General features: G+C 34.5%; 1 protein-coding gene across 24 annotated transcripts in view; it reads right to left on the bottom strand.

Moving 5' to 3' along the window:
• RIMS1 (regulating synaptic membrane exocytosis 1) overlaps positions 1-13,431 on the bottom strand; it is a 191,591-nt gene that overhangs the window by 105,881 nt on the left and 72,279 nt on the right. For 13 of the 24 annotated variants that reach the window (XM_031057156.1, XM_031057155.1, XM_031057177.1 and 10 more), the window contains exons 9-16: positions 11,447-11,493; positions 10,304-10,416; positions 9,148-9,278; positions 8,662-8,833; positions 8,376-8,532; positions 7,087-7,158; positions 840-996; positions 225-350 (exon numbers count right to left, since the gene is read on the bottom strand). In XM_031057156.1, the coding sequence (XP_030913016.1) occupies positions 225-350; positions 840-996; positions 7,087-7,158; positions 8,376-8,532; positions 8,662-8,833; positions 9,148-9,278; positions 10,304-10,416; positions 11,447-11,493 (975 nt within the window). Of the gene's footprint in view, positions 1-224; positions 351-839; positions 1,000-7,086; positions 7,159-8,375; positions 8,533-8,661; positions 8,834-9,147; positions 9,279-10,303; positions 10,417-11,446; positions 11,494-13,431 lie in introns of all 24 variants that reach the window. The other 11 variants (XM_031057153.1, XM_031057154.1, XM_031057178.1 and 8 more) reach the window with 2 other exon arrangements.

Below are 13,431 nucleotides of genomic sequence, written 5' to 3'. Positions count from 1 at the left end.
ACAGACAAGAACCATTTGTCTAGATACCTGCAATTACTGTCAACTGAGTACACAGTTTTACCAAAAAAAAAGGGTATAGACAATTTAACAGATCTAGATCTATCACTTAGGATGAACTCTCTCCCTTCCCCACTGCTATTAGCCACCTTTCTAATGAAAACTTGAAAATTAGGCAAACTGACAACATTTCTAAACTTTTGTCCATGTTCAGGCTGACAATGTACCTTTCTTGATCAGACAAATACTGACTATCCATCTCTCTGGATCTGTAATCAACTGGAGTTCTGGAGGCATCATGGTGTCTAGTTGGAGAACGTGATCTTCTCATCTGATGAATTTCATCTAAACTCCTGAAAAGCAGAAGTATATATGATAATCTTGTTTTCTCATGAATAACAATGGATCACAGTACAAGTTGTTTGAAGGAATTCTTTAATCATAAATTATTAATCCATGATTTCTGAAAGAATGCCATTAAAATTATGCAATTTATACATGCCACTATTATCCTACAAATAATCTTAAGTAGCTTCATACAAGACTCTGCCACTGACTGAAAAAGTTTCCAAACCTATGTATTAGTTATGGTACACAGATGATGAATCACAGAGAAAGTATGAGTAAAAAGAGGAAAGTCTTACAAAGTTATGATTCATCCCGTGAGTGCTCTTGAGTGAATAATGAAAGCATATATAAAGTTCAAATACTGCACTAATAAATTAAGATAGAAAAACCAAGCTTTAAAATTGTGAAAAATTCCTGAACAAGAGAAAAGTTAATAATGACACAAACAATAATACAAACATGAAAGCACGTTGAGTTTCACTGGAGATGCCTACCTCTGTAATGGCACATTTGGTAAACGTGAACGGGGCCTGCCCTGATCATCACCACGGTGAGGAGACACGGAACGTGAACGATGATGTGTTGTTGTTCTCTGCTGCTCTGGCACAGTTAGCGTTGTGGATTTACTTTCTCTAGTACTAGACCTGTAACCTACTGGCAAGAGGGTAACAAAAGGCAATTAGAGACTAAAGGTCTGGTTTTAGAAAGAATTCAGATGACTAGACTTCCAGGAGCACGTATCCAAATGCTTACACAACTTTCAGGTCATCACTCAGCTGCTGTACATCCCGATGTATCATGCAGGATAAATCACTAGCATTACCTTTAAATGTCTACATGTACAGAGACTGAAAAAAATGAGACTTCTTGATGTACTGGAGGATGTGAAGCAGTTTTCTTACTTGGGGAAGAATATTCTGGGTATTTTATGTATATAAAAAAATATTTGAAAGGAACCTGAACAGCGCAGGTTTACCTCATCTAAAAATGGTTAAAAGTAGTTACTTACTGCCAGGAAAAGAAAATCAAAGACATTACTATGACAATTGATCTTATCTGAATGGTAAGTTTGCTATTATAGTCTAGCTATATGATTTTTTTAAAGTAAACAACATCCCATAAAGATTGATAATCTATGTGACTGTCAATGCATAAAACAGCATAGACTCACACAGGGCTGCTCATATATAAAGCAGCTTTCTGCCTCTTATTTCAGTTAGAGATATTCTCCTACTGAACTTGGCCAAAGCCACCTACTTAAACTAGGATTTAGAGTATATTGTACTGAATATTGGGTGTTGCATACTGTGCAGAATACTTTTTTCCAAATATTGTGATTAAGCAGAAAAATTTCTCACAGTATTTTTGAATAGGATTAAAAAAAAACCCAGTGGAATGTTAGCACATCTTTAATATTTCAACATTGTTGTGACTTTTTCTATGTAGCACACTCTTTGCTTTGTTATACATTTTGACTCCCATCCTAAAACAGACAATGAAGCTTAGCATGATAACAGCTTTCAAAAGGTACCTGTTAATTTTCCAAAAGAACCTAAGGAGATCCGCTCAGACTTCACTTGCTCATTTCTAGACATTTAAATGAGATTGCAAGAATCCCTTGACAGAAAATCCCTTAATGATACAGAAAGTCATCCCTTAAAACATCCTTTAATCACTTTACAAATTCTTGCTTAGTTATCCAAATAATAATTTTTCTTCTATGAATTTGTCTAGAATTAAAGTCACTCTAATGTGTGATTTTGTTCAGCTAAAAAAACCAGCTTCTATCAGAAATCCTTTTTTCATGCAGGAAAAGACAATGATTTTGTCACCCAATTGTCAATTGGAGAAATTTAATAAATTAAATAAATGGCACTTTTTATGGATCTCACTACAGGGTTTCAACTTTGGGGTTTTTTCATATTTTATATAATTTGTATAATTTTTCTAGTTCTTCTCTGGTCTTCTACAAAATTACAAACAGTCTCTCTTTTAAAAGTGTGCCCTGTATGCAGAGTCTGCATGAGGTTTGATCATGCATTCAATGACATTTAATAACCTCTTTAGCTGCAGGTTTGAACCCTGACCACAAACATCAAAGCAGCATTCACACTTTTTTCCCAAAATGTGTAAGAGTTTACCAATGCACCCTAATGGCCTCTAAAAATTGACAACATGCATGAAACTATCTCCTGGGGTTTGTCAACCTTTTAACAAAGCAGGACTCCAATGTTCTGCAGGTTTTAGTATGTTGTGATGCTGGAGTACCTTACCTGCCAAAAAAGTGTTTCAGAGTTCTGCATTGAAATTACAAAGAAACATGAGATCTCCCTGATTTCAGGACAAGGATTGGGTGCAAATTGTGAAGCAAAAGGGGGACTCCCCCAGGACTTCAATGGAGATTCACAAACCAGGATTGCTGCAGAAATTGTCTAGGTCTTTTGTGAGAGGAAGAAACTATATAACAAAAGGTGGACGTGTTCCCTTTTCCTGGATAACTAAATCTAAGCTGTATTTGCAAAAAGATAATTAATTTTCCAAATAAGCTTGTGTTAGAAAAAAATCCTGTCATCTCTATCAGTAGGAAGAGCAGTTTACATATATTAAACACTAAAACCAAAGAAATCCTAAACGTCTTTTCAATCTTTAGGCAATTCTACTAAAACACATACAACTTGAGTTTTAAAAATGAAATATAAATTTAAATTTAAAATATATTTCTAGTCTCCCTAAAAAACTGCACATAGGATTCTCCTGTAGAAGTCTAATATAGAAAGATGATTTTATGTTATATACTTTGCACAGCCAAGCTATCTCAGGAACAACACCTGAAATTTATGCAGTGTGTGCACACAAAGCTTACAGAACAGAGACAGTAATTCATACTTATCCCGAGTATTAATTCAAGAATTGTCAAACTGGTCACATCACACCCATACCTTCAGTGACCATGACAGTGACAGCAACGGTAACATTTCCTCATATCCTCAAATACCAAGGCTCTGTGCTCTTCAGGGTGAGCAGAGAAAAATTTTGCATGGACCAGCATGATAGCAGCAACCAAGCTGATGGTAATTTATGCAGAAGTTTCTCAGTTGCTTTGGGAAACTGTCAGGTGTGACAGGAAATGAATGCAGGATGGATGATGAAAATGGACCTAGCAAATGTTTGATACCAGAATTATATTTTCTTAAAGACAATACAGACAAGGAAAATATAGTGTATTGATGTCACTCTGCTGCTACAGGAGGAAGGCAAATACAGTTATACAGGTTACATGTGACAGAAAAATCAACTGCACTGAAGAGTTACTCACAGAATAAACAATGCAGCTTGTTAAAAATACCACTGGGGATATTGCCAACTGTATATCAGGGCTTTTTTTGTTTTGTTTTTAATTAAGGAAGTTACTGAAGGCTTGGTTAAATAGATTGGTCTGGAAACATGTTTAGATTTTATTAAAACTTCCACTGACCCTTATGGAGTACTGGGCTGGCCAGTACAATACAGACACAGAGTGACTGGTGTAAGAACAGCTCAGGATCACAAACTTACTTCAGAGACTTGAGCATCTCTCATATATGCAGAGGTTGAGAGACTTAAAACAATATTTTCTTCGTGTAAACTGATGTCAGCATACCACAAAAACCCTGTCAAAAACGTTTTTGTTAAACCTGAGCTTCAAATTACTTTCAGCTGTTGATATAAACTCTTATGAACATATCTAAGAGCTGATTAAAAAAGGAGATGTATGTCACTGCAAGGTACTACTAAAAAATGAGGATGGTCTAATTACATGAAAGATAAGATTCATTAATTAGTGATATAACAAGGGAAAAATACTTTTCTTAAAATATTTTGGAATTCATTAAATTACTACTATTTTTGATGTAACAATCTTCCACTGACGAGAAGTTATTCTTTGCAGCTGCTGAAACTTCTAGGAAAATAGTTTTCTTTGTTATTACTAAATTCTAATGTTACATTTGCCTTAGCAATTGGTAAAACATTTGAAATTATAGTTTTATGAATTTTCAAGGTCAGTTAAATTAGCAAAACTATTTTCCTTCATGTCTTTATCTTGCATGGAGATTAAGTGAAATTTTGTGGTTTTACATTTTGTAGTTATGTGTTTATTTATTAGAAAATGAGCAATAACCTTTTTGAAAATCTTGAGATTTTAAGGGGGCTAAATAACTTCCTTTTTTTCTCTCAATACTTCAGGAAAAAAAAAAGAAAATTTATAACTTTCAGAAAGATTCTGCCTGACTAACCTGATCTCCTACTATGACAAGATCACTGTCTTATTGGATGGGGGAAAGGCTGTGGATGTTGTTTACTTTAAATTATTAAAATCTTGTACACTGTTTCCCCAGGATTCTCCTGGAGAAGCTGGCAGTCTACAGCTTGGACAAGTCTTCAAAGGGAAATATTTTCTTATGTGTCAAGTGTTGTAAACTCAATTTTGATGTTCTTACTTCCCTTGAGAAGGATATCTTAAAACTAGACTAATCTGGTTGAAGCCAATAAAGGCTATTTCAAAATGGGGCATCACCATATTACATTAAAGGGAAATATGGATATTTTCTCTTCCTTCCCACATGCATGCTGTGCAAGAGAATGTGTGAGAAATCTGAACCAGACTAGAGCTGGGCTGCACTCTGGTGAGAACCACGGTACTGAAGGGCAGGAGGAGGGCAGGGGTAAAGGCCATGCAGAACAACATGGAACTTGCATGGAGCTTAGTTTTAACAAAGGAGTTTATTTTATGGAGAAGACACTGCAGTACTCATTCTGTGCAAATGAAGGGAGCAGCCCAAAGGCTTAACAATTTAGCAATGAGGCAAGTTAAGAAGGTTGGACAGGAGGGCAGAAATGAATATACATGAACTTGATCTCCAGTGACATTTGTGAATCTGTGCCTAAGGTTCTCAAACAATTCCACAGACATTGGGACTGGAAACCTTTTCCAGGTCTTTTTGCAAAACACATTTTCATACACTGTCTAGGCTTTCACAGATTTGTGGCAGATGACTCAAATTTTCTTTGTCCCTGTTTCTAAAGTCTAACTCCTTTTAAAGAACTCAGGTTGTATATGTAAACAAATCCCACACACTTATATGCATATCCACTTCCCATAGGAATCATGAACAGATGAACTCCACTTAGAAATGCCAAACAAATGTGCCAATTAAACTCAAATGGACAAACTTGTGCTTGGTCAAGTGAGCTAGCAGAATGTTTCTGATTGGGTGGACTTCAGAAGGAGCTTCCTACTATGCCCTTCAATTTTTAACTTGGAGACTCTTAGATAATTGAAAATCCAGTTTTAAAAATTAAATCCTGCCATTTTCTACAGTGATCGCTGAGAAAGTTTGGATCTGTGCATTCCTCAAAAGGCACACCTGAGCACAAAATCCAAAGAAATGTCAATAAGACTCAGTTACTCAAATGCTGGCCCAGTAAATAAATTCCAATATATGCAGCTGGACCATTTTGAATGCTTCCTGACAGGTGGAAAATTATTTATTTCAACTGGATGCATGAAAGGACTGGCAGTGGAAAAAAAGCCCCAGTTCTTAATAAAATTTACTGAAACTTTAAACCTAAGTCTACAAAGACATACCAGTATCTACATTTTCAACTACCACCCCTCAAAACAACAACAACAACAACAACAACAACAACAAAAAAGCCAAGAGAAATATTTAGAGCCTTTTATTTATATTTAATTTTAAATGCTCACTCTCTCTGCTGATGCAAAAATATCAAATATCATAATTAGGCATACATAAATGAATTTCTCTCTTAGGGACTGAGGTGCAAAGTATATAAAATAAGAAAAGAACCCTATCAACATCAAAGGAAGGATAATTTGTCTCAGCTAAGATCAAGATGATACAGCATTTATAAGATACGTGGTTTATTTGCACAGTTATATCGTGGATAAATAAACTGTGAGATTATTTTAAACACACCACGATTTAATTCAGTGGTTTTCATCAGGAAGATCCACAGAAAAACTGATTTAGTGCTGGCAATGACATAGTGACTCTTCAGTTAGCTTGGAACAATTGGGAAACATTTATCTGACTTGTGGCAACAGTGAATGAGAACTAGAAGAATGTGGTATCCTCAAGATAATCCTCAAGATTTTCAGTAAGTAAGAATGCTGAACTAAAAGTCAAACCATGACAGTCTCTACAAGTAAATATTTATGAACATTTAGGGTAATGATAGTTGATGAAAGCTTATGAAAACTATAAAAAATATAGCCATGCTGCATGCATCTTAATCTATAGCCATGCATTATCAATAAAGTCCATGGAAGACTGCATAAAATCTAAGTTTAAAGCAAAAAGCAAAATAATTTTAAAAATGCTTTCAATAAAAACTGAAATTTTAACTGTTTTAAAATGTGGGAGTCTTTTACATCTAGTTTGCATTTTAAATAATGCTTGGAGCATTACACAGTAAGAAATTAATCAATTTGAACAAACCAGTGGGCCCCATATGAAGAGCGATATGCAAAATAAATATAAATGAATGAATAGTAGAATCTTTTCATTTACCAGGTATGGGACAGGTACCATGGAATAATCAGGAAAACTGTTTTTTCCCACAATGCACTCTCTAAAACCAGTATCCTCAATATTCCAAAATATCATAAAGAAACAAAAATCCAAACAAGCAAAAAAGAAGAAGAAAAAGAAAGCAGGACCATGCTGTTCATCCACGCACCTGGAGGAACAACTCCAATACCATCATCAACATCAAAATCTGAGATGTCACTATCACTGATTGGCCGAGATCCTGCACAACAGTAAGGTAAACAAATACCTGAACATCTGGTCATGTTATAATATGTAAAAACACAATAATGAAACCAAAAAGATGATTTTAAGTCAAAACAATACAGAAGGAGAACTCAACTGCAGTGATTAACTGATGCTTCAGAAGATAGCTGAGCCAATTTAACACCTTACAGCTGCTGCAGCCTCCTTTCCCTTTCTCTTCCCCTCAAGTCCCCAGTAATCCTCCACTAGGATAGATTATCTCTGTAAGCCTCCAAAAGCAAAACTCAAGTAAAGGAAAAAAAACCACTTTTGTGCTACTTCAGTGAATATGCTGAATCAGCTTGCTGAACAGGAAAGGAGATGAGGCAACATATGGTGACAGAGAGGAACAGGAAACAGCACTGCCAGCTTTTAGAAGAGCTCAAATATCTCATAAAAACTATCTTTCATTTGCTTTCTCTATACATATCCTGATTTTGGGCATCTATGCAGCAATTACAGCAGTAACACACATTTATAGTTCATTCCTGAATGTACGCCGATTTTCTATGCATAGTCTGGAGTGAATGACTTCCATGTTTTAGAAAAATCAGAAAAATAGCTTGGAAATGCATTTAAAAATAATCCCCTACATCTTTCATATTTCTAAGTAAATCTTAGTTTAAATGAACAGAGAAATGACAATATCTCCTTTGAAGTATCTCCTTTTAACGTGCCTTATACAAACCTGAAATCAGACTCATGAAAACAACTGTACCTCCCAAATACATGAATAAAATTTCTCTTTTCTGCAAAAGTACACTTTAATGAGCATATTGGAAATTGAGACTAACTTTAGGATGAAAAGTGGTCTTAAACCTTGTAAGTCTTTAAGGACTTTGTTTTAAAAAATGAAATGCTTTTAATTTTTTTAATTATCCAATAATTATAAACTTCATCTTTCTATTTAAAAAGAAGCTCTTAAAAGAAAAAACTTTGAACAATTTTTTTTTTGCTAATGAAAGCCAAATCAATTCCAGCAGGTTTCACACACTTGAAAATTATACGTCAAAGTTGTAAGGTTGACATGTCATAATGTCATAATTTAAATTGCCTTCCTGACACACATTTTCATTACTTTTAAAGACTATGAAATAGTATCTTTTTTATTTTATTTGGAATTTAAGTACCATTACACCATATCCAGCACTTCTAATTTAAAATTTGAGAGACCTTAATGGAATTTGGACCTACTTTGTAATTTTTTGCTAGTGCTCTCTCCACCATGAACATGTCTTCTTGGCATGAATGGTGATGGCTGAGGCAGAGGTAGTGAAGATTCATCATGTGTCTGTAGCTTATACCAATGTGGTTCATCATCTAAAAGTGCTGTCTCCAGCTCTATAAGAATCTAGCAGAAAAATCATCAGGTTTCAATTTTACTTTGAAGGCACACAGAGAAACACACACACAAAATACATATGCAAATATACTCAAAACCAAACAATGAACTCAGAAGAAATGTGATTGTATGCATCACCTCTCCAAGAAATTCACTCTCTTCTTCTTGTACTCTTGGCTGATCCCATACTGTGATTTCAAGCATTCGTTCTCTAAAATCTCTACGATGTACATGTGAGTAGAGAAAAGTTTGATTCCATTTTGGCTCTAGACTTTTCTTTACTGTTTTGGTCCTTCTTTTACTTTTATCACTGAAACATAAATGTTTTTCTTAAATTATTCATAGTGATAAATCAGAAAATACCATATACTCATCAGCATGTAACTGTTTTCATTTTCTCTTAGGCAATAATGCCTAAATGAAGAAAGCATTTTCTAGATCACATTCTTAAAAAAGACTACAAAGTTAAATTGATACTGACTTGCATGATTCAAGTGTAATTTTTTGTTATTTATAACCTAGCTATAAAAAGTTGTAAAAAGTAGTTCTTCATAAGTATTCATTAAAAGTTGATTCAATACATGGTAAATTAAAACATAATTTTATGAACTGGAATACCGTTACCTTCTGTCTGGAAGAAAATACATTTTTACATAGGGATTTCTGGGGCGTCCATCTACTCTTGGTGGCAAATCTGTTGCCTGTAGAACATTCACTATTAACTGGTGTCCCACTTTGTCATACCAGAGTTTAACCTACAGGAATCAATTTACCAGAAAACATTACTGAAAATGGAGAAGAAACAGGATTTTCAGATTGCATCAAAAATAAACACAAGGTAAAAGTAACTGCTGGGTTTTTTTCCCCCAGAGACAATGAGATATATTTAACATCCCTTAATATTTAATTAGGTTAGATGGAAAAGATGATGGTACATACCAAGACTTATCACAGCTGAATAAAATTACAGTGCCTGATTATACTTCCATTGTTTATTGTACTCATTGCATAATCTTAGAACTGTAAGTGCACTTAAACCAGCATGTCTTAGCTCTGCACCTTAAAAGCTACATTAAAGAGAAAGCTCTGCCTGCATCTAATCTCAAGGTATAGCTGATATCTATCTAGTCAGATTTGTGACCTTTTCAAAAGTGTTTATGGAAACAATAATATAGAGCTACATAATTTCTTAAGAGAATCATAATGATAGGAATTTTTAAGCCTGGTGAATATTCCTGAATTAATAAGATCAATATAAAAAAATAAAAGAATGTAGAAAACAAAGTTTAGGTACTGACAGTATATTCGATAAGCAGGACTTCAATTGGTATTACAAGAAAGTTCCAGGATGTATCTAAATTAAAATGCATTACTGAATAGAGAAATGCTTAACAAATATACAGGTCTTTAACTGCTCCCATAAAGAAAACAATGATACTATTCTTGAATCTGCAGAGTACTGGACATGTACAGCAAAGTCACTATTTTCAGTGCAGAAGCTACAAAACGACAAGTTTCAAGGCACTTTTATGGGCTCTTCTCAATGTAAATTCCTGCACTCCTTGGTGTATTAAGACAACAATTTCTTATGTCTGCTATGATTACAGTCAGGTCTTTTAGTGCATCCAGAGGCTATCAAAAAACTTTTGAAAAACGTTAATCTTTACCAACACTGAACACTTCTCTTGGCCTCCCAACAGGCCTTGGGAATGTGCAGGGCTGAAGGACCAGCACTTCACAGATTTCCATTAAAAACTCAAGAAAAACAAAATATGCTCACAGAAAGCTGCCCTGGTAGGACCTGAGGTGCATCCCGTAGGGCTCCAGGACTAGTCGGAGATATAACAGAAATAGAAGGCCTTTCCATCTTCTGAGATTCAAAAGAACTTGAACCTAAAACCACATGAGAAACACATGAACTTTCCATTCAAAATTTGGATACCTTATGAACTGCTTTTTCTTTGAATTGAATAAAATTGATGTAGAAAATAGAGTGAAAAGACTGTTTCTTTACCCATACATCCAGGATTAAACCTGTCATTTTTCAGTTTATTAAAAAAAAACATATAATAAGAGTGTTCCTCATACATCTTTGAGCAACCATAGCAAGTGTTTTAAATAAAATACTGTTCTCTGACTGAATTACACATCTCCCTCCCCAGACAAAATACTCTGATTCTATGATCTTAAGTCTTTGATGAATACACCACATCTGTTGTACGGATTATATTCCCAGTAGCCTCTGAAATTTTAATAGGAAGACATGCAGGACATGAATCTGGCATGGAGGATATTTCAGCAACTGCTGGACATCCTCAGTTCTCCCCTAGTGAAATACAGCTCTTACTAATTATATGAACTTGTGACAAGTGATCACACCTTCCCTGTCCCAGGGAAGGTTTCTAGTTGCATCTCAGAAAAGGCTCAGATGGGAAAAGACTGGGAGCCATGGCCCTCAAATACTCTGGCTGAAAACATTCAAATGGAATAGTTAAAAAGAATACCAGTCTTTTGAAGTATGAACAAAAAGTTCACATAACCAAGGTTTTCTAGTTAAAAAAAGAAAAGAGAAACAAGAGCTCTGGACTTTGCTTGGGGCAGGAGGTGAAATCGTGACACCATTTGTACCTCATACCTGTTTTCTTTCTTATGTTAGGAGATGTAAATTATTATTTTGGTAGTAACAACACAAGATACATAATTAAAAAATATAATTCTGCTAGCATTTGAAATCTGGATATGCTTAATAAAATCCATATTGCTTCAAATTTAACACAAAAGGCCAAAACCCATTGAATTTTGTCATGCAAAAACCTCAGAGCCAATGCAATTTCCACCTATCATCTTTCAGAAATGTCATAGCTGAAATAGTTTTGCTGGGTAAAAGATCATGCTTAAAGAAAAGAACAAGGTGTGTACTCACTAGACTCTAATGGGGGGTGGGAAGTCTCGGGAATCCGTGGAATATCACTAGAATGTGAACACATAGCAATTAGAAACAGAGACAACCTTTGGCTGTGACAAATACACTGCTGGGACAGCGTTTTAATGATATGGATTTGTTTCTAACAGGTTACAAGGAAAGAAAGAGGAAATATTTGAAGGCATACTTTCTACTATCATTCATGAAAATCACACTAACAAAAACCACGTTCAGGTTAAGGAATAGCAGATACAACAATATGAGCACCACAATGTTGACATTGTGTATGGATTACAAGATACTTTTACAACTGCAACAATAAAGAAAGAGAAATTTTAGGAAGAGAAAAATATACAGTACATAGATATACTTCCTTTGCCAAAAGGAAGTACAGCTATGGTTGTTCAACTATTTTTTGGAGGAACAAAAATCAAAAAGACAAAGATTAACTCACTAGTAATTTTTATACAAACGTCTCAAGGAGTTCAGAGAATGAAACTGATGAAAATGTCTTACAATAATAAAAAAGGAAAACAAAGATCATTAGCAATGTTAAATGAACAAGTGAATAATGCATTTCTCCAAAGGATAAAAGAAAATGAAACTGTATTACAACTGGGTGTGGACATTTTTCAACACATACATATCCAACACACATACAGATATAGGTAAGATAAAATGATTAGGTCCACACACATCTATCAGCATTTTCGCATCTATTAAATTTATTCTTCCATCAAAATCTGGAAGATGCTAGTTCCTGGCTCTTTCTATTCTCAGAAAATTGAAAATACATTACAAGAGCAATAATCATCTAGTATTGCACAAATCTTAGCAAAGCAGCAGAGCAGGGAAATGGAAACAAAACTCTTCAGTGAATTACTTGAATGTATTTTCATCCACACAGACTAATCCAAAATTGGAACTGCAATAACATTTCTGAAGAACATTTACAAGATTTTAAGTCTATAGTTGAGAATTTTAAAGGTATTCAGGCAGTCTGCTCAGTGAAACACAGAAATCTTTCTGACTTGGAACTCAATAAAACTAAGACTTCTAGGTTTATAAAAGTCACTTATGAAAAAGAAACAGACATTGGTATCAGAAAAAGAATGCAACAGTGCCCAATCACTGAGCCTTAAAGTCCCTTTTCATGTCCTGCAGTTTAAACTTGTGGTGCCTGTGGTTTAAAATAGACTATTTCAGCTCTGCATTAATGTCTCAAATCAGCTTAAACTTCACATCACTAAACAAGAATGTGCTTCTCCTTGTCTGACTTCATGAGTCAAGAATAATGTGGCTTCCTCAAACTCATGGAATTATAGCTGAATTAGTCATTTTTGACATGGCACAGTATTACTCTACAAACATATAAAAAGATTAACAACCTGTTGCACAGCAGGGCTGCTCGGCACTCTTCTTCCTCTTAACATTTTCTCTTTTTCAGGTCAGACTTTCCAGAGCATTTCTCATCAGTCTGAAGTATTTACTTACCATAATCAAACAGATTTTTCTGTTCAATACAATGTTAAATTTGCAATATTTTCTTGTGCTAGAATATGAACACTCTCATCTGCAGTATAGCACTGTTAGTAATACCATCACTTTTAGGATGTCTAAACAAAGGTTCACATGTACAAGCCACAGTGCCAAGTTCTAGAGTCCTGGTGTGACTAAAGAAAGACACTAAAACTAATTCTGTTTGGATTTTTTTTCCTTGTATTGTCAACAGTACAGTAGGAAAAAAAGGCTAAAAATAAATTTCAAATATCAATTGCATATTAATAAAAACTTAATAACTGATTCCTATTTCTGCTAAGGCACTGTCACACTATTACAATCAATACAGAAAAAATTAATAATAAATCAACATGAGAAACAGATGCACACAGTTTAAAAGAGGATTAAATGTTGGCATTTTAATTAGAGAATGAGCATTCTAAAAGGAAACTATAATCTAAAACTTTTCATGTAAGAAAACTAGT

Source organism: Geospiza fortis, unplaced genomic scaffold (genome assembly GCF_000277835.1).
Source record: "Geospiza fortis unplaced genomic scaffold, GeoFor_1.0 scaffold190, whole genome shotgun sequence".
Lineage (NCBI taxonomy): Eukaryota > Metazoa > Chordata > Aves > Passeriformes > Thraupidae > Geospiza > Geospiza fortis.
This window is presented reverse-complemented; position numbering and strand designations above follow the sequence as displayed.